The following is a 21,825-nucleotide window of genomic DNA, read 5'->3' on the forward strand; positions in this document are numbered from 1 at the left end:
TATTTTTGGCTGTGTTGGGTCTTCGTTGCTGCGTGTGGGCTTTCTCTAGTTGCAGTGAGCAGGGGCTACTCTTCGTTGCGGTGCGTGGGCTTCTCGTTGTGGTAGCTTCTCTTTGTTGCGGAGCACAGGCTCTAGGCACACGGGCTTCAGTAGTTGCAGCACGTGGGCTTCAGTAGTTGTGGCTCACAGGCTCTAGAGTGCAGGCTCAGTCATTGTGACACACGGGCTTAGTTGCTTCACGACATGTGGCATCTTCCCAGACCAGGGCTTGAACCCATGTCCCCTGCACTGGCAGGCGAATTCTTAACCACTGCGCCACCAGGGAAGACACTGTTTTACTTCTTATTTTCCGATTTTGATTCCTTTTATTTCTTTTTCTTCTCTGATTGCTGTGACTAAAACTTCCAAAGCTATGTTGAATAATAGTGACGAGAGTGGGCAACCTTGTCTTCTTCCTGATCTTAGAGGAAATGGTTTCAGTTTTTCACCATTGAGAACGATGTTGGCTGTGGTTTTGTCATATATGGCCTTTATTATGTTGAGGTAAGTCCCCTCTGTGCCTCCTGTCTGAAGAGATTTTATCATAAATGGGTGTTGAATTTTGTTGAAAGCTTTTTTTTTTTTTTTTTTTTTTTGCGGTATGCGGGCCTCTCACTGTTATGGCCTCTCCTGTTGTGGAGCACAGGCTCCAGACGCGCAGGCTCAGCGGCCATGGCTCACGGGCCCAGGCGCTCCGCAGCACATGGGATCTTCCCGAACCGGGGCACGAACCCGTGTCCCCTGCATCGGCAGGTGGACTCTCAACCACTGCACCACCAGGGAAGCCCTGTTGAAAGCTTTTTATGCATCTATTGAGATTATTGTATGGTTTTTCTCCTTCAGTTTGTTAATATGGTGTATCACATTGATTGATTTGCATATATTGAAGAATCCTTGCATTCCTGGGATAAACCCCACTTGATCATGGTGTGTGATCTGTTTAATGTGCTGTTGGATTCTGTTTGCTAGCATTTTGTTAAGGATTTTTGCATATATGTTCATCAGAGATATTGGCCTGTACTTCTCTTTTTTTGTGACATGTCTGGTTTTGGTTATCAGGGTGGACTTGTAGAATGAGTTTGGGAGTGTTCCTCCCTCTGCTATATTTTGGAAGAGTTTGAGAAGGATACGTGTTAGCTCTTCTCTAAATGTTTGATAGATTTCGCCTGTCAAGCCATCTGGTCCTGGGCTTTTGTTTGTTGGAAGATTTTTAATCACAGTCTCAATTTCAGTGCTTGTGATTGGTCTGTTTATATTTTCTATTTCTTCCTGGTTCAGTCTGGGAAGGTTGTGCTTTTCTAACAATTTGTCCAATTCTTCCAGTTTGTCCGTTTTATTGGTATGAAGTTGCTTGTAGTAATCTCTCATGATCCTTTGTATTTCTGTAGTGTCAGTTGTTACTTCTCCTTTTTCATTTCTAATTCTATTGATTTGAGTCTTCTCCCATTTTTTCTTGATGAGTCTGGCTAATGGTTTATCAATTTTGTTTATCTTCTCAAAGAACCAGCTTTTAGTTTTAATGATATTTGCTATCGTTTCCTTCATTTCTTTTTCATTTATTTCTGATCTGATCTTTATGATTTCTTTCCTTCTGCTAACTTTGGGGTTTTTTGTTCTTCTTTCTCTAATTTCTTTAGGTGTAACGTTTGGTTGTTTATGTGAGGTTTTTCTTGTTTCTTAAGGTAGGATTGTATTGCTATAAACTTCCCTCTTAGATCAGCTTTTGCTGCATCCCATAGGTTTTGGGTCATCGTGTTTTCATTGTCAGTTGTTTCTAGGTATTTTTTGATTTCCTCTTTGATTTCTTCAGTGATCTCTTGGTTATTTAGTAGTGTATTGTTTAGCCTCCATGTGTTTGTATTTTTTACAGTTTTTTTCCTGTAATTGATATCTAGTCTCATAGCGCTGTGGTTGGAAAAGATACTTGATACGATTTCAGTTTTCTTAAATTTACCAAGGCTTGATTTGTGACCCAAGATATGATCTATCTTGGAGACTGTTCCATGAGCACTTGAAAAGAAAGTGTATTCTGTTGTTTTTGGATGGAATGTCCTATAAATATCAATTAAGTCCATCTTGTTTAATGTATCATTTAAAGCTTGTATTTCCTTAATTATTTTCATTTTGGAAGATCTGTCCATTGTTGAAAGTGGGGTGTTAAAGTCCCCTACTATGATTGTGTTACTGTCGATTTCCCCTTTTATGGCTGTTAGCATTTGCCTTATGTATTGAGGTGCTCCTATGTTGGGTGCATAAATATTTACAATTGTTATGTCTTCTTCTTGGATTGATCCCTTGATCATTATGTAGTGTCTTTCTTTGTCTCTTGTAATAGTCTTTATTTTAAAGTCTATTTTGTCTGATAGGACAATTGCTACTGCAGCTTTCTTTTGATTTCCATGTGCATAGAATATCTTTTTCCATCCCCTCACTTCCAGTCTGTATGTGTCCCTAAGTCTGAAGTGGGTCTCTTGTAGACAGCATATATATGGGTCTTGTTTTTGTATCCATTCAGCCAGTCTATGTCTTTTGGTTGGAGCATTTCATCCATTTACATTTAAGGTAGTTATTGATATGTATGTTGCTATTACCATTTTCTTAATTGTTTTGGGTTTGTTTTCGTAGGTCTTTTCCTTCTCTTGTGTTTCCTGCCTAGAGAAATGCCTTTAGCATTTGGTGTAAAGCTACTTGGCAGTGCTGAATTCTCTTAACTTTTGCTTGTCTGTAAAGGTTTTAATTTCCCTGTCGAATCTGAATGAGATCCTTGCTGGGTAGAGTAGTCTTGGCTTTTCCCTTTCATCACTTTAAATATGTCCTGTCACTCCCTTCTGGCTTGCAGAGTTTCTGCTGAAAGATCAGCTGTTAACCTTATGGGGATTCCGTTGTATGTTATTTGTTACTTTTCCCTTGCTCCTTTTAATATTTTTTCTTTGTATTTAATTTTTGATAGTTTGATTAATATGTGTTGGCGTGTTTCTCCTTGGATTTATCCTGTATGGGACTCTCTGCTCTTCCTGGACTTGATTGACTATTTCCTTTCTCATGTTAGGGAAATTTTCAATTATAATCTCTGCAAATATTTTCTCAGACCCTTTCTTTTTCTCTTCTTGTTCTGGGACCCCTATAATTTGAATGTTGGTGCGCTTAATGTTGTCCCTGAGGTCTCTGAGACTGTCCTCAATTCTTTTCATTCTTTTTTCTTTATTCTGCTCTGCGGTAGTTATTTTTACTATTTTACCTTCCAGGTCACTTTTCTGTTCTTCTGCCTCATTTATTCTGCTATTGACTCCTTCTAGAGAATTTTTAATTTCATTTATTGTGTTGTTCGTCATTGTTTGTTTGCTCTTTAGTTCTTCTAGGTCCTTGTTAAATGTTTCTTGTATTTTCTCCATTCTATTTCAAGATGTTGGATCATCTTTACTATCAGTACTCTGAATTCTTTTTCAGGTAGACTGCCTATTTCCTCTTCATTTGTTTGGTCTGGTGGGTTTTTACCTTGCTCCTTCATCTGCTGCATATTTCTGTCTTCTCATTTTGCTTAACTTACTGTGTTTGGGGTCTCCTTTGTGCAGGCTGCAGGTTCATAGTTCATGTTGTTTTTGGTGTCTGTCCCCAGTGGCTAAGGTTGGTTCAGTGGGTTGTGTAGGCTTCCTGGTGAAGGGGACTAGTGCCTGTGTTCTGGTGGATGAGGCTGGATCTTGTCTTTCTGGTGGGTAGGACTGTGTCCGGTGGTGTGTTTTGTGGTGTCTGTGAAATTATTATGATTTTAGGCAGCCTTTCTGCTAATGGGTGGGGTTGTCCTCCGGTCTTGCTAGTTGTTTGGCATGGGGTGTACAGCATTGGAGCTTGCTGGTCGTTGAGTGGAGTTGGGTCTTAGCATTGAGACGGGGATCTCTGGTAGAGCTCTCGCTGATTGATATTACATGGGGCTGGGAGGTCTCTGGTGGCCCAAAGTCCTGAACTCAGCTCTCCACCTCAGAGGCTCAGGCCTGACACCCGGCTGGAGCACTGAGACCCTGTCAGCCACATGGCTCAGAAGAAAAGGGAGAAAAAAGAAAGAAAGAAAGAAAAAAATAATAAAAGAAAATAGTTACTAAAATAAAATGTTTTAAAAATATATTAAAATAAAAAAATTAATTTAAAAAGAAAAAGAGAGCAACCAAACCAATAAAGGAATCCACCAATGATAACAAACACTAAAAAATAAACTAAGATAAACATAAAACCAGGAACAAATTAGATGCAGAAAGCAAACCCCAAGTCTACAGTTGCTCCTAAAGTCCACCACCTCAATTTTGGGCTGATTCGTTGTCTATTCAGGTATTCCACAGACGCAGGTACATCAAGTTGATTGTGGAGATTTAATCCGCTGCTCCTGAGGCTGCTGGGAGAGATTTCCCTTTCTCTTCTTTGTTCGCACAGCTCCCGGGGCTCAGCTTTGGATTTGGCCCCGCCTCTGCGTGTAGGTCGCTGGAGTGCGTCTGTTCTTCGCTCAGACAGGACGGGGTTAAAGGAGCCACTGATTCGGGGGCTCTGGCTCACTCAGGCCGGGGGGAGGGAGGGGTGCAGATGCGGGGCGATCCTGCAGCGGCAGAGGCCGGTGTGACGTTGCACCAGCCTGAGGCACGCTGTGCGTTCTCCCGGGGAAGTTGTCCCTGGATCCCGGGACCCTGTTAGTGGTGGGCTGCACAGGCTCCCAGGAGGGGAGGTGTGGAGAGTGACCTGTGCTCGCACACAGGCTTCTTGGTGGCGGCAGCAGCAGCCTTAGCATCTCATGCCCGTCTCTGGAGTCTGCGCTGTTAGCTGCGGCTCACGCCCGGCTCTGCAGCTCCTTTAAGCAGCGCTCTTAATCCCCTCTCCTCGCGCACCAGGAAACAAAGAGGCAAGAAAACGTCTCTTGCCTCTTCGGCAGCTCCAGACTTTTCCCCGGACTCCCTCCCAGCTAGCTGTGGCGCACTGGCCCCCTTCAGGCTGTGTTCACGCCGCCAACCCCAGTCGTCTCCTCGCGATCCGACTGAAGCCCGAGCCTCAGCTCCCAGCCCCGCCCGCCCCGTGGGTGAACAGACAAGCCTCTCGGGCTGGTGAGTGCCAGTCGGCACCGATCTTCTGTGCGGGAATCTCCCCGCTTTGCCCTCCGCACCCTTTTGGCTGCGCTCTCCTCCGTGGCTCCGAAGCTCCCCCCTCCACCACCCGCAGTCTCCGCCCACGAAGGGGCTCCTAGTGTGTGGAAACCTTTCCTCCTTCACAGCTCCCTCCCACTGGTGCAGGTCCCATCCCTATCCTTTTGTCTCTGTTTTTTCTTTTTCTTTTGCCCTACCCAGGTACGTGGGGAGTTTCTTGCCTTTTGGGAGGTCTGAGGTCTTCTGCCCGCGTTCAGTAGGTGTTCTGTAGGAGCTGTTCCACATGTAGATGTAGTTCTGATGTATCTGTGGGGAGGAAGGGCATCTCCACGTCTTACTCCTTCACCATCTTGAAGGTACTTGTGGCTAAAATTAATTAATGTTAAATAAAGAGTCATTCTTTAGTCAAACTGTCCAGACGGTCCCGGACTTATGATGGTTTGACTGATGATTTTTCACCTTGACCACGGTGCAAAAGCAATGCACGTTCAGTAGAAACTGTACTTTGAATTCTGAATTTTGATCTTCTCCCAAGCTAGCAATATGCTGGACGATCCTCTCTTGTGATGCTGGGCAGCGGCAGCCATAGCTCCCTGTCAGCCGCACAGCCATGAGGGTGAAGAGCTACACACTGATAACCATGCTGGACGCAGACAACCACTCTGTTTTTCACTTTCAGTATAATATTCAATAACTTACAGGAGATATTCAATATTTTATTATAAAATAGGCTTTGTGTTGGATGGTTTTGCCCAACTGTAGGCTAATATAAGTGTTCTGAGCATGGCTAAGGTAGGCTAGGCTAAGCTAGGGTGTTCAGTAGGTTAGGTATATCAAATGCATTTTCAACTTAATGATAATTTCAACTTACAAGGGTTTATCAGGATGTAACCCCATCGTATGTTGAGGAAGATCTACAGTCACATTTCAGGTGCTCTGTAGCCACCTGTGGCTACTGTATTGGAAGCATAGGTAGAGAATATTTCTGTCATTGCAGACGTTCTATTGGACAGCCCTGGTCCAGAGCACAGAAGAGCTCCATCTTTTAGAAACCTAGAAGGTTCCTCCCCTCCCTGGATCGTTTTAACCAAATCTTACCCAAGACTTGCCTCTTTTCCTGGAGGTTGTTGGACTTCAGAATGAGACAGTTTGGGATATTCAGAAAGAGTATCTCTATAGGAACATTTTCTAGAAAAAATATCTTACGTTTTCTAATAGCAGTCCATAGATTGAATAAAGGTAGCAAGTGATTAGATAATTATAATAATAGCAGCTGTGTTTGTTGTGTACCTGCTGTGTTCCAGGGTTTTGTTCTAAATGGTTTACAGTATTAACTCTCTTAATATTAACCCCATGAGGTATGGTACTGTACTTGTCCCGACTTTTTAGTTGAGGAAACCGAGGTCCAGAGAGTTAATTAACTTGACTTAAGGTCACACATGGCTCCTAAGTGGTTGAAGTACTATTTGCCTGCAGGCAGTGTAACTCCAGCTGCCTCTCGTCTCTCTGTAAATGGCACCGAAACATCCAGAATGTTCGCCCATGAGGGAAATAGCAAGCTGGTCAGTACACTGCAGAGGACGTGCTACTTAGCTGGTCAGCCTGGTCCATCTTATCAGTAACTGGCAGATTCTAATGAGTTTTCTGTAGTCTGGACAGAGTAAAAAAAAAAAAAAAAACTTCTCCAAAGGAAGTTATGGTACTATAGAATATTTGGGGAGATAATAATCTTCTAGATCAGGAGTTGGCAAACTAGGGCTGACAGGCCACATCCAACCTGCTGCCTGTTTTTGTAAATAAAGTTTTATTGGAACACAGACACACGTTTGTTTATCTGTCGTCTGTGGCTGCTTCTTCACTAGCAGAGTGGAGTAGTAACAGAAATCATGTGACCCGCAAAACCTGAAAGATTTGTTCTCTGGCCCTTTACAGAAAAAGTTTGCCAACCCTGTGCTAGATTACATTCTCTAAGCCTTTCAAAATAATTAGCCTCTTCCATTAGCCGTAGTGTTTTGCAGTCAAATGCTCTACCACTGATCTATACCCCCAGCAGTAGTGCAGTTTTAAACTTATGGAATGACCCCAAATTGTCAAAAGGGACTGACAATTTAGTATTTTAATTGCTTTTCATCCTAAACGTGTGCAGTCCCTGCTGTGTGCCAGGCATCGTCACTGAATTGATGTTGGCACTAAAACTTGGCACTAAAACACCAACCCTCAAGTGCCTGCATTTCAGTGACCTGCTACGCGCTTTATACGTATAACTTCTGATGGGTCCCTTAGAGCTCCATGTGCCCGGGGTGCATCCCCACTTACTTTTCGGTCTGTGCCTGCCCTTGTCAGAAGACGTCTGGACGTAAAATGTTCACTTAATGCTGCTCTCTTTTTAAGATCATGGTGGAGTTAGCTAAAGTAGTCAGAAAATGTTAAGATTAAATATTCTTCATATTTCATATCCCATTATGAAGTTAGAATAAATTAAATTTCTCCAAAATGTGTCTGCCAGACATTTTAAAAATAACCTATTTTCCCTGATTATAAAAAGTTATATATGCAGAAAATATGGAAGGATCTAACCACAAGAATGAGAGTTTCCCCTACAAAACCCCACCACCCAGAGGTAGCACTGCTAATGTCGGAATGTATTAAATTTTTTGAAGAAGATTCTGCCACATATACAAATGTTTCTTTTACCTTATTTTTTTACTGTGTCATTGTCATTGTCTTACTCAACAGCATTTTTCAGGTACATCATACGGATGTACCATAATTTACTAAACTATTTCCTTTTTACTGTGCATTTAGGTTGTTTCCAACTGTTTGCTGTTATAAGTAAAACATAATGACTGTCTTTGTTCATGAATCTCTGTTTGCGTCATGGGTGTTTTTCTTAGGATCAGATTCTCAGAAGTACAATTACTGAATTAAAGACTGTTACCATTTTTAAAGCTTATGAGATGTATCGAAAAAAAGTCATATCATCCCTGACTTAACTTTCTCCCTGACTCCCAAAAAGACCATATAATCCATACAGCAAATTCATATACTCCTGTAGCAAACACTTAGTAACATGTATTAATGTTCAGAGATTTCGTATTAAAACAAAATGAAATGAAAACTGCAGACAAACAGGAACACTTTACAAGGATAGATTTGGTGATTTGACACTTCTCTTAGGAATCTGATCATTTTCCTAGGGGAAGCCTGGTTTGAATGCCCAGATATTTGCTCAGAGATGCCCCTTGGGTTCCTGCCTCTAGTCAACAGAGTTTTCAAGCTCAATTAGGTGTAAGAATGACCTCACAGGATTGGACACCCCAGGACCTTGACACCTACTGTTCTCTCTCCAGGCTGCCCCTCCCCAGATAGCCCCATAGCTTGTTGTCTTCAGGCAGGTCTTACCCAAATGTCCTCTTTCAGAGAGGCTTCAGTGACCACCCTCCCCTCACCCTGCTCTCTTCTCTGGGTGACTCATCACTCTATCATCGCCTGGAATTCTAGGGGTTCATTTGTTTACTGCCTGTCTCTGAAATCCCGAGAGCAGGATTTCCATCTCCCCCCCCACACACCCATTGTCCCGTCTTGTTCATGTTATTCTGTTTCAGTAACTCTTACCCTTAGGGGTTGTGGGGTTGTCACAGTGACTTGTCATCAGCATCCTCCTTCATGTTTTGATATGAGTATAATCAGCTTGGGGCACAGGGACGACCTTGAGAAGGAACCTGTGACACCAGGAGGTCGTGCGGGCCCTGAGGAGGGACAGCCCTGGCACTGGGGGGGTGTGGCTTGATCTTTATTCATCCCGTTGGCTGTTTGTGTGAATCTGAACCCCAGGCCACAAGCTGGTGGCCCCTCTTTCTGGGCTGCCAGCCCCTCCCTTTGTCACAGAGTAGCAGTGCAGGGTTCCCGCAGAGCCAGAGGGCCAGGCAGCCCACATCCAGTTGCGGCGTCCCAGGCCAATGCACTTAAGTACAACACCTGGCTTACGGGGCAGGACTCGGGTGGAGGGAAGAATTAAATTCGGGGCTACACGTTGACCCCAGCGCTCCCTTACGCGTGGTGCAGAAGACGCCATTACCCAAATGTTAGCGATTATTTTTTATGGGAAACGTCATCTTGTCAGCGTGAGGAGTCTTAATTATGAAGAATTGCTTACGCAGACCTTCTGGGCGTAGGGCCGCTGTCTTTGCAGCCATGATCGCCATGTGGTCAGAACAGGGACAGGTGGACGGGATACAGGACACGCTGCCTCTTCTCTTTTTCCAGGTCCAGCACCTACCGCCCCAAGGGCTTTGATGTCACCGTGAAGTACACGCAAGGGAGTTGGACTGGCTTCGTTGGGGAGGACGTTGTCACCATCCCAAAAGGCTTCAACAGTTCGTTTCTGGTCAACATTGCCACCATCTTTGAGTCAGAGAATTTCTTTTTGCCTGGGATTAAATGGAATGGGATACTTGGACTGGCTTATGCTACCCTGGCCAAGGTAAGAATCATGGGTGGATCTAAGGAAATCAAGTGATGGGACAAGATTCTGAAGCCAGACATTGGAGGGGCCAACAGTTGGGTCCAGCTGTCCGAGACAGTCAGTGAGAATCACACGGTTGAAAGATCAGTGTTCGCACAATTAAGGTTATCTCTAAGCATTTTTAAAATCTAAGATGAATGGTGACATTCTTTGAACCTTCCTACAAGGTACAGTCATAGCATCACTTTTTACATTTGCCTTTCGTTTATTTTACTTGTATAGTTGACAGGTGTTAACAGAAGCTGAATCCGTTTGATCATGGTGTTTGTTTAGGGGGTTTTATTTGGGCAGGATTAAGAGTAAGCACATTTATTAAATTCATACATTCACATAAAGACGTGACACTGGAACCTCGGCAGGAAGAGGTGTCCCACCAGGCAGAGAGAGCATCGTGCTGCCTTCCCCTCACTCTGTAGTGGGAGCACAGACAGCCTGCAAGCGCGCCCTGGGGATCGCCAGCCACTGGAATTAGCGATGCAGCGAGGAGAGATGGTGGGACCCCCGCTCTCTTCAGCGTCAGAACCTTCACAAAACAGGGAAAGCCAGGATTGAATGTTCTCCAGTTATCTGTCCTTGATCCCACCCAGAGGAAGTGTGTTCATGAGCAGGATGGGTGAGGTGGGCTGGGAAATGTCCACCCGGAAGGGATGCCAGGGGCAGGCGGATCCGACACCCGTGCGTCCCCGGGCCTCCGGGAGACCAGGGCAGGTTAGCATACACTTGAGGAGAGGTTGCTCCTCCTGGCCTGTAAACGGGCACCCCGGCGCGGCCCCTCCTCGTTCAGAGTTAGGCTTCGAGCAGGAGCTAAGTGTGGAACAAAGAATCGTGGGTGCAGAAAGGCCTGTTTTCTCTCCATAAGGACATTTGTTCCAGCTCAGGTTTACGAGCAAGCGACGCAGGGCAGCGATGTGAGGGGGTGGAGATGGGCCAGTAGGCAGGGGCCGTTTCCCAACACTGCGGCTTCTCAAGGACAAAAAATAGCCCGTGAAGCCCTACTGAGACCATTGCAAGGTGTCTGAGACCTCCCCACAAGGCAGACTTTGTAGGCCCCTGTTACCCCATTTTAGAGATGTGTGGACTGAGGGTCAGAGAGGTTTACCCCTTGCCTAGGGCTGTCAGAGCACAGAGCCCCCTCTACGGAGCCCAGATGGCTTCTGGAGCCGTGTTTTTAGCTCAGCACTGTAGGAAATGCTTAACATGAGTTCCCAAACTTGTAGCAACTTATATTCCTCAATACTTTTCACAGACGATGTGACCTCAGGCAAAATGTTTCATCTTCTTGTGACTCTGAAAATAAAAGATGTATGATCGATTTGATGCTGGTTATTTAGAGGATGGTAGCATAAAGCTAAATTATCTGGAATTAATAATATGTCTAACTTCCTTGAGAATAGACTGTTTGGGGGTTCTTTTGGGTGTCCAGACTCCCCACATGACTTTTTATCTTTTCACCTATGAAATTCCAAGATTGCCAACAATTGTCTTCACTTCCCTAGGTTTGGGGAGACAGTAACAGGATTTGTAGGAAGTGGAGCACGGCTAGAAACAGGACTGGCAGGGCGGTCTGGGTTGGCGGCCCAAAGGTGTTTCTGAAATAGGTTCCCCGAGCACCCAGTGGGGTCACAGTGTGTGGTGGCCCCCGGCCGATGCCAGGTGCTTCTCATCGAGGATGTGGTCAGAACCACCTGTGGGGTCTCTCCCACTACAGTTGCCCGCATCCAGCAGCATCCCTGCTGAATCAGGTTCTCTTGGGCTGGTCCTGGGCAGCTGTGTGCTTTTAAACCTTAAAGGATCCCGAGTCCTACTGAAGAATGACCTGACAGAATAATAATAGATCCTATCCCGTGTGCCAGGCACCATTCCAAGCACTCTGTGTGAACTGACCCATTTAAGCCCCAGAAGGCCCTGGGATGCGACTATGATCCCCATTTTACAGATAAGGAAACAAAGGGACAAGTCACACGGTTAGCAGGTGGGCGGTGGAGCCAGGATTCAATTCCGGGCAGTGTTTTATCTCATTGCCTCTCAAGAAGGTGGACGCTGACTGGGTCATCACCAGACCCAGCCCGTTTCAAAAGGGGGCTTTGTCTCATTCCTTGACCCAAACACAAAGTATTTAGACAAGGTTACATGTAGAGATGGTACTGAATTCTGCAAGAGAGTCCACAGCGGCTGGGAAAGAGGCAGACAGGAGGCCAAACACAAAGGAACTAAAGAAATGGGAAGGTTTCTGTCTGTCCGGTAACACTCCTCTCACTCCCTCTAGAATTAGAGTTTCAGTTCTTACAGATTATAAAGAATCCTTCCTTATATGAACCGTAGATGCTCAGAAGATGCCAAGAGCATCTTTGCTGCTACAGTTGTTTTCATCAAGAACTAACCATTCGTAGTAACCAACTCTAATCTCCCTCCCAGTTGTCAAAGCCAAAATCGAAACATAGGTCTATGACCTTCCTTCCTGACCACCAGCACCTGTGACCCACCCCCAGCTAAGACCTGCTCACAGACCATCCCTCCTTTTCAGTCCTGGAGAAATACAGCTGGTCTCTGAAGGTGTGGTTACATGTAACAGAAGCACAGAGGACATTATTGACATACGGCAATGGGGAATAACGAGCTTTTAAACTGCAGGAGAATAGAATCGTTCCTTTCCCGGTTGCCAGAGTTCAGTAGACAGCCGGCAGAGCTAAGCCACCTCCCAGGGTCCGGGATCTGGGATGTGACCTGTCCTCATGATTCAGGCACCTGTCATTTGCATGATGGACGACTACAGCTGAAACGGGTGAATAAAAACTTTTTCTGAAGCTGTAAAGGCAGCTCGTGGAGACACTGTTCTCTCCTTACTCTGAACTGTCTAAGATTAGAATCCACCACCTACCTGGGTAACCCACTTCCACATCTTCTCACGCCTGCCTCACAAGGCAGTCAGGATGGTAAATGGGGCAGCCTCTTAACAGCTTCCGGAAATACTATCTTATTTTTCCAACAGAGCCACCATCCCAAAAGGAAAAATACCAAGTCTTAGGGAGTTCTGTTGGAGGTTTCTGAATCAGTGTACTTAATCATAAGCTCGTTTATTCCTTAGCCTTGAAAATATTAAATATAAAGAAATGCCATGTTGTATACCATGCCTGGTGCCTGCGTGGGGTCACTCCTTGTCTACACTGCGAGTCCTGAAGCAGCTGTGCTCTTTCCCAACCCTCCCGCAGCCATCAAGTTCTCTGGAGACATTCTTTGATTCCCTCGTGGCACAAGCGAAGATCCCCAATGTTTTCTCCATGCAGATGTGTGGGGCTGGATTGCCAGTCGCTGGATCTGGTACCAACGGAGGTAGTCTTGTGGGTATCTTTTCATTTTAAAGGGGGAACATCAGAGATCAGTGGGGCTGCTCTTTCTGCTTTATTAAGACCCTGATAGAAATATTAGACATGTAGGCATACATAGGTACTGTCCGATATGAATAATCCTTGTTTGAGAGCCCTTAAAAATGGATAAAACTAGCTCTTATTTTTATCTTTCCTAATCATCCTGCCAGCTCATAAGATGATTCTCATTGCTTCCCCAAATTCCTTTATTTTTTTTTATTCCCATACTTTTTTTTTTTTTTTCCAATTGGGGTATAGTTGAGTTAGTCAGATTCCTTTAAAGCTTTTTAAAAAAAGTTTGTTTGGAAGGTACCTGTTCTGATTGGGTGTGGCAGGGGCACATGAGGACCAGTGGGGTGGGGTGGCAGGTGGGCCTTACTCTGGGGAGGGGAATCAACGGGAGAGGACTGATTTCATAAATTTGGTGGGGAGATGGGGAAAACTGTACATCCTTTCTCTCGCTCTGAATACACGCACACACGCACACAGCCCCACACATATACACATACATATACACACATGAACACACATACACAGCTATACAAACATACACATACATACTTACATACACCCACTTACATACACAGCACACACACAGTGAAGCAGAATCAACACTGTGAACATGCCATAACCCAAGTGTCCCTTTGATGGGCCCTGCACCCAGACATCTAAAGTAGGAGGTGATGGGGAGAATGTCCATGAAGGGGCCCCCTCAGGGTGGGTGATGTTGACCCCTTTGCTCTCCAGCTATGAGAAGCAGGCTCATCTACTCTGATTGATAACAATACACCTGCTCTCAGCACCTTTTTTATCACCTTTTCAGGGGAGCGGGTAGCCTGGATTTGTGGGATGATGCTATACAGATGTGCAAATGAAGTTTGGGTTAGGGAAGCTCTTTTGTTCTGCTTTCCATGCCAATGTGTGGGGCGGGAAGTCATCCTCTGTCTTCTGAGGAACTAAATTTTTGTCAGTCTGTATGGTTTACAATTTTATTGCATTTCTTTGCCAGTGGCTGGGGTCGGGGGCCGGAGGGGTGGGGATCTCAGTGTCATGGAGCTGGAACTGTATGTACTAACTTTAGATGAGGGAACCATCAAAGCATCCTGATTAGACTAGGGTACAAAAGTCTTTGATCTTTGGACACATGGCCCCAGAATGTTCCCTGTTTAATTTTCAGGTGTATGTATTTATTTATAACATCCCAATAACTTGAAATTACTAATTCTAGTGAAGTTTTGCCTTATAACAACATGCTTCTCTGTGTAACTTGTTACATGCCTGTATATTTTTTTCTCTTATACCTGTAAATATCTTCCATCCCAGGTCCTGGGTGGAATTGAACCAACCTTGTACAAAGGAGACATCTGGTATACCCCTATTAAGGAGGAGTGGTATTACCAGATAGAAATTCTGAAATTGGAAATCGGAGGTCAGAGCCTTAACCTGGACTGCAGAGAGGTATTTCCGCACTGTGTCTACCTGTCTGTGTGTGCCTGGGTCACTTAAATATTACAGCTGGGACCTGAATGTGAACTCAGAGGGTACATTACATTGCAAGATAAATCAAAAGTTCATGACGTTAAAAGTTACAGGGCCTTTTTGTAGATGATTTTATACCAGTGATCCCCCCCAAAAAACATTGCTTCCTTTCAACTGCTTCTCTTAATAGAGAGGAATTAGCCTGAAATGGTGAGTGAAGAGAACTGTCCAGAACCATATCATCTTGGCCTGATGGTCCCTGATCTCGGTTCAGGACAACGAGAAGTAAGCAGGGTTTTATCAGTGTAAAGTGGGACTAAAAGATAAGCAAAATGAAACCAAAAGTAAATCAGCTTTATCCTCCATTCACAGCTAACCCCCCTTCCCCCCCAGTATACAGTTCTCACTCGAAGAAACATGTGCTCTAAAGATGTGCATGGCTTTTGATGGTGCTCGAAGGAGGCACACGTGCAGAGCTGGGAAACCACATCTCTCGTTAACCTCGTTCACACCCTCTCGCTGCAGTTTGGCTTGTTTGTGGCACATAATGACGTGATTATGAGGATCTGAGGGAGACCTGGTCCTCTACAATATTTTCAGAATGGTTTACAAAAACCACCAGCATTTCATCAGCATTCCTTGTACTCTTACCTGTCATCACTGCCTTTCAGTTTAACCATCACGTTGTACCATAAGTTCTCATATACACAGATGCCTCTGAAAAAACAAGTCAAAGCTTGATAAAGGGATGGTGCATTCCATTGGGGTGGTGTCTCAGTCCTAAGTCCACAAATCTGTTTATTGTCAAGAGGCATTTACTTGCCATTGAAGAGTCCAGTGATAGAATCAGGTGGGAGGGCCTAAAAGAAAGCACCGACTCCGCGCGTGTGTGTGTGCGTGTGTGTATGTGTTTGTGTGTGAGTGTGTGTTGGAGAGTGTAAGCATTTATTTGGAGGTTTGATTCTCATATTCCTGGTTCTTTTCTGCCCCCCACAGTCAGCCAAGCTTGCCACATAGAGCAAACAACAAAACCCAGAACGTCCCACCACCCAGCATTTCAGTGTGCGAGCTTTTCTTACACATACAAGCGCGAACAAACTAGATTATATTTCAATTAACTTTGTTTCTAAACTGAAATTCGTTTTACATTTGAAAAACTATGAGTCAGTTGCTGTATTTCAATTTCTCAAAATTCTTCACTCCTCCCACCTGCTACCTAAACAAATCCTTATTTCCTTTTGACCTGCTTGGTGTATTCGGTCATACGGCTCATGGATTTGCCGTAGAAGCAGGAGGATTAAATTGCCCACGACGCATTCCATTCCTGGGCAGCCTTGCTCATACAGTTATGTCCCTAGAGGTTGGGTGACTACTCTGGTCTTGGCCCACTGACCTCCATTCTTCCCACTCGGCCACATAAAGAATGACAGAGGCGGGGTCAGGGCTGGGAATGCCTCTGTGTGTGTGAGATTCTCTTGCTGAAGGTGGCTTTGGTTCCATTCTAAATGCAAATATGGGATATCTATGGAAAAACTGTCCTCCCTCCTCCTTCTCCACTAGCAGGGTAATAGAGAGTTGAGTTTTCATGATTTGTATAAATGACATTTAATGTATCATTTCAACCTCTGAAGACAAACGGGTCTTCCCTCTTTGGAGGATCCCTGACGGAATCTGGCCACACTGATTTCGGTCAATGTCACTGCCCTTTCCTGGCCTCGGTTTCTTTATCTATAATGAGAACATTGGGCAAGGAAGTTCTCCGTTCCCAAGTTCTGAGAAGATGAAATGAATTGTAGCCACCAAGGAGATACCGTGACTGCCGAACGTGTGTATCACAGATCCACGGTGACGGCGGGCTGGAGCCGTGCCCTGATGTGGGTGCCCTGTCGCTCATGTGCCTTCTCCCCACCCCCTCTCCCCGTTCTAGTATAACGCGGACAAGGCCATCGTGGACAGTGGCACCACACTGCTGCGCCTGCCCCAGAAGGTGTTTGATGCCGTGGTCGAGGCAGTGGCCCGCACGTCTCTGGTGAGTCCTCAGGATGGATCTCAGAGGTCACACCAGGTCATGACCGCATACTGGGGAATACCGCCACGTAGTCTAACAGTCTCCGTCTGAGGATTTTGAGGTGGTTTTATTTTAATGATTACTTATTAAGTTCACAGTCTTACTCTTTGATATTAACCAGCAAATAATTCCTTCACTTTAACCTCAGAGGACTTGGATCTGAAGGTGTAGTACTTTTTAGTATTTCAAATAACATCGTAGTTAGCATAGTAACTTTTTTAATCTCAGGGGGAAAAGAACCACTTGGTAATATACTATAGTAAAGTAAGTAGTAAACCAGGAATATGTTTGTAGCCTTTAAAACAAACCAAAAATTGTACTCCTTTTTTGGCCTTCATCCGAGCTATGCTGGGATTGTAATTCCTACTTCTGTAAAAGAATGAGATTCACAGAAGACAAAGGGTAATCCACCAATGTAATAATTCTTTTATGGCCATGCTTTGAAATACACTTAAAATCATGGTCAAGGACAACATGCCTTTTGAGGGCCTGGTTAACAGTATTCCCAATGTGACCCCAACTTTCCAGTTAGTTCAAGGCAACAGGATAGACCACAGGGCATTAAGTGGGAGGACCGCAGCCTTAAAGGGCAGATGGAATTGAATTTCATCTATAGCTTCTGCCACTTATTAGCTGAGTGCCGGGAGAGGGCTCTTGTGCCCCTTGAGCGTCTCCGTGTTCTTGTCGTGGGACTGTGAGGAGGGTCGGGCATAAAAGCCCGGCACCATGTGCTTGGTCAAGAAGAGCTTCTATTTCATGTCCAAACCACAGTGCTACTACTGTTTGTCTCGACACAAGATAAACGTTTCTCTCGACTTCGTGGGTGTCTTCGTAAGCATCTGTTCATGCAGGGCCACTCTGGCAAAGTGACCAAAAATGAGCGTTTCCTACACAAAGTCTTTCTATTGGCAGTGACCCCAGTTGGGGCTGACAGTCCCACAACTCCACCGGGCTGGCCAAATCCAAAGAATGATGGATAGGAGATGCACAGCAGTTGCTCTGTTACAGGTGACAGCAGGACAGGGGAAGGAAGAGCAGGGTTTTGCTTGTCCTGGACCCAAACTTGAAAAGTCTGAATGTGCTGTCAGAAGAACAGCAGGCAAGTCAAAAGAATGCAGATGGGAAAAAGCAGGAAGAAACAACACCGAGGTCCTTTGTGAGCTGAAAGGTCAAGGGAGCAGCGGACTGCCTTTTTTGTCCACTGCGTGTCTAATATCTGCTGAATCAGAAAAAACTGGCAGGTCACATTCTTAGTGCCTTAAATTTAGAAAACTGGCTGAAAACCAGACTGCTGGAAATGCAGGGCAATATGCTGCCTTCTTCAGAGTAAAACTGGCCTCAGTGAAATTAACATGAGCACCCTCAGATTTGCTATTCTGAGCTAGGAGTGTTTTACAGCCGTCCCAAGGACGTCCTGGCAACATCAGCGTGTGACTCCAACAAGCCCGTGACCAGCCTGGGTTTCTGCAGAGTCCGTGACTTTGGCGGGGACCAGCAGGACTGTGGCAGAGGGGCGCTAGCACCCCTGAGGTCAGCACAGCACGTGTTCCGCAGTGCCTGACTGTAATTAAAGCACGAGAAGGAATGAGAGTACAAAATTTGTCTGCCTGGTCTAAAATTATCCTCTGATTTCATGCCTCCATCAGGAGGGAGAGGCCTGGGGAGAATGTTTGTCTGGAGCAGGGAAAGCTCAGCGAGGGTGGGAGCTGTCTGTCTCATGGTGTGCGGACCAGAGACGTGCGCGTTCTCTCCCTCTGCCAGGTTCATCTCAGCCGGCTCTCTTGGCTTGGGTTTTCTTTCTTAGGAGAGGACCGGCTTTGAGGAGTTAAACACCATACAGATGCCGGGCTCTGTCTCTGGGCCCAGATTCTTCAGATGGCATTTTAGAAATGAATGGTTTGTAGGTCCGTAGTTCTTTTTAATTATTGAAGTATAGTTAATTTGCAATGTTGTGTTACTTTCAGATGTACAGCAAAGTGATCCAGTTATACATATATATGTATTCTTTTTCAGATTCTTTTCCGTTATAGGTTATTGCACGATATTGAATCTAGTTCCCTGTGCTCTATGTGGGTCTGTAGTTTTAAATGAGCCTGGTGGGGAGTTCTGTGTGTGGCGGGGACCTGGGCTTCCTTCCTGCCCAGCTGTGGCCCCCTCGTCAGCTCAGGCACGGTGCTTCTCCCTCTGTAAGACCCAGAAGTAGGAAGACACCTCCTGTAAATTGACTTCTGGCTTTCAACTCTATGATCTGAGTGTCCAAACTCTCCCCCGGGACACAAGGCTTGTCCCCCAGGGAGGCTTTCCAGACTCGTAAGCACCTCTTTGGAGGCAGACGGTCCCCCTTCCAGTCCCGAGCTGTGCCTCTTAGGCAAGTTACTTGGCCCCTCTGAGCCTCACTGTTCAGCTGGAAATTGGAGCTCTGTGCCCTCTCGTGCAGCCCTAGCCACGCTTCACTTTTCCTGGAATCCAGCAAAATGACTGCGCCACCCCTTCTCAGCTCATCCAGTGAGGGGTCCTTCCTTGTGATACATATTTCAAACTGGCTTCCTTCTCATAAAATGTACAAACCTATGAAGGCCAGCATTAGAGACTTTGCAAATCGGCACTGACAGTTTCAGTGGAGGACCTGTGATGGGTGAAGAGACCGCACGAGCTTCCTCCCGGTTCTCTGCCCCGAGGGCGGCGGCACATGGCTGCGAGGCCCTGAGCAGGCAGCTCTCACTCCGTATTCGTCCAGGGACACCCAGTTTGCTCACTTTCTATCTTCCTTGACCTCTGCAGCACCCCTGCTCACCTTCCTTACCTGTTCTCTCAGCTTCCGTAACACCCTCCTCCCAGGACCTCTTCTAATGCCTGTGTTCCTCTTCATGGGGGTCTCCTTTGCTGCTCCCTTTCTCAGGGTGGGTCCTACGCCCCTCTCTTCTCCCTGTACCCTCTCCTAAGCGATCCCATCCATGGCCACACCATCACTTCCCACCCATTGGTCACTGACTTTCAAATGCATCTGTCTAGCCCAGGCTGATTCCTTGGAGGTTAGACTCAAAGAACCAGTGACCTACACAAATCCTGCTTGGATGCCTTAATCCCACCCCATGTGCCAGAGCGCTCAGATCCCTGATGAATGATCTCTGATAAATGCACGATGGTGCCCCTAGGTCCTTCCCAGCCTCGTCTCCTGCCCCTTCCTGCCCTCAGCGCCAGCCTCCATGGCCATCACGTTGTCTAGTGGGACAGGTTCCGTGCCCTGCCTGCTCTCCCCACCACATCTCCCCGACGCCCACCTGCCCCTCAACTCAGCTCATGTGCTTCTTCCTCGGGGACCTTGACAGATACCCCTTCCTCCAAGTCAACACTCTTCTAGCTCCACCCCACATCCCCGTCACATGCCCTCCTAGCTCCTTCCCATCACATGCCCTCCTAGCTCCTCCCCTGTCACATGTCCTCCTAGCTCCTCCCCATCACATGTCCTCCTAGCTCCTCCCCATCACATGCCCTCCTAGCTCCTCCCCTGTCACATGCCCTCCTAGCTCCTCCCCATCACATGTCCTCCTAGCTCCTCCCCATCACATGCCCTCCTAGCTCCTCCCCCGTCACATGCCCTCCTAGCTCCTCCCCATCACATGTCCTCCTAGGTCCTCCTCTGTCACGTGCCCTCCTAGCTCTTCCCCGTCACATGCCCTCCTAGCTCCGCCCTGTCACATGCCCACCTAGCTCCACCCTGTCACATGCCCTCCTAGCTCTGCCCCATCACATGCCATCCTAGCTCCTCCCCCATCACATGCCCTCCTAGCTCCACCCTGTCACATGCCCACCTAGCTCCACCCTGTCACATGCCCTCCTAGCTCTGCCCCATCACATGCTCCTCTAGTTCTGACCTGAGCAGCGCAGTGTGCTGGGTGTGTTAAAAGAGACACATCCAACATAGTCCTTCCCTCAGGGAGCTGGCAGGAACAGGGCAGGCCTGCTCTGGAAACTTCACTGGGCCTGCTGAGAAGGCACAGAAGTAATTTGTAATTAACTTGAAGATTCAGCAGTTAGTGGATAAGCATGGTTGGCATTGCCCTTCTGGTCCCCGGATGAGAGGCACAGGTGAACAAACATTCTGCATTCTCGGCCATTCATTTTTTTACCCACGAACATTCCCTGAGTCTTTCCTGTGGGCCAGGTGTTAAGGCTATGAGGAGGAGTTGGGGGAGCAGACAGCACACCTGTGTCGTTAGAAGAATCAGATTCTAGTGCAAGAAACAGAAGTTAACCAATCACACCAATACATTTAAAATTAAAACTGCTACAAGGAGAAAGGTCAAGGAGGAGAGATATATGGTGGAGTACCAGCACTGTGGGGGCCAGTCAAGGAGGGCTTCCTGGACAAGGTGGCATTGGAGGTGAGATCTGGGGGAGGAGAAAGATGTTCCAAAAGAGCAGAGAGCCCCCGCAGGGCTCTGCACCAGTAGGAAGCTTACTGGGCTCAGGGAATTTATAGGGAACTTGATGCCCAAAAGGGCCTTGAGCACCACATTTAAGATCTGGTCTGTCTTCTAAAGGGTATTGCCTACTGCCGTGTGACCTTGGGTGAGTTATTTCACTTCTCTGAGCATTGGTTTCCTCATCTGTAAAGTGGAGGGCATGATGTTACTGCCCTGATGCGGGCGTTTGAGGATTAAAGTACTTCGTGCTGCGAAGTGCTCCTAGCAGTGCCTAATACCAGTAAGTTTTCCACATGCCTCGGTAATTTTAATAATCGTGATTTTGTCGTCACCATCACTCTTCCAGAGGACGGATGTCTTGCTTTACATCCAAATTAAGCAGTGTTTATCGCCATGGGCATCTGGCAAGGTGATGAGGAGAGCTGAGAGCTGCTTCCTGTTGTCGTGCCAGACTCGTCATTGTTTGTCATGTGACCTTGTTTTGTCTAGATTCCAGAATTCTCTGATGGCTTCTGGACGGGGTCCCAGCTGGCATGCTGGACAAATTCTGAAACACCTTGGTCTTATTTCCCTAAAATCTCCATCTACCTGAGAGATGAGAACTCCAGCAGATCATTCCGCATAACTATCCTGCCTCAGGTATGAACTTGGACTGTGTTTTCTCTTTTTAACATGGAATGTGCAAAAATAAAGCACTTCATGCATAATGAGTGCATTTCAATATCACACCTGTATTAGGTAGCAATTACCATGATAGTGCTGCGTAACAAACAACCCCAAAATCCAGCGGCTTTAATCAGCG

The 21,825-nt window shown here is 46.2% G+C and overlaps 1 protein-coding gene across 1 annotated transcript in view; it reads left to right on the plus strand.

Moving 5' to 3' along the window:
• The window catches only part of BACE2 (beta-secretase 2), an 86,721-nt gene that overhangs the window by 41,393 nt on the left and 23,503 nt on the right, over positions 1-21,825 (plus strand). The window contains exons 3-7 of the mRNA XM_079921735.1: positions 9,426-9,642; positions 12,894-13,022; positions 14,373-14,507; positions 16,456-16,557; positions 21,513-21,662. Of these exons, the coding sequence (XP_079777861.1) occupies positions 9,426-9,642; positions 12,894-13,022; positions 14,373-14,507; positions 16,456-16,557; positions 21,513-21,662 (733 nt within the window). The remainder of the gene's footprint in view (positions 1-9,425; positions 9,643-12,893; positions 13,023-14,372; positions 14,508-16,455; positions 16,558-21,512; positions 21,663-21,825) is intronic.

The sequence above is a fragment of the Stenella coeruleoalba genome (assembly GCF_951394435.1).
Source record: "Stenella coeruleoalba genome assembly, chromosome: 5".
NCBI classification, from domain to species: Eukaryota; Metazoa; Chordata; class Mammalia; order Artiodactyla; family Delphinidae; genus Stenella; species Stenella coeruleoalba.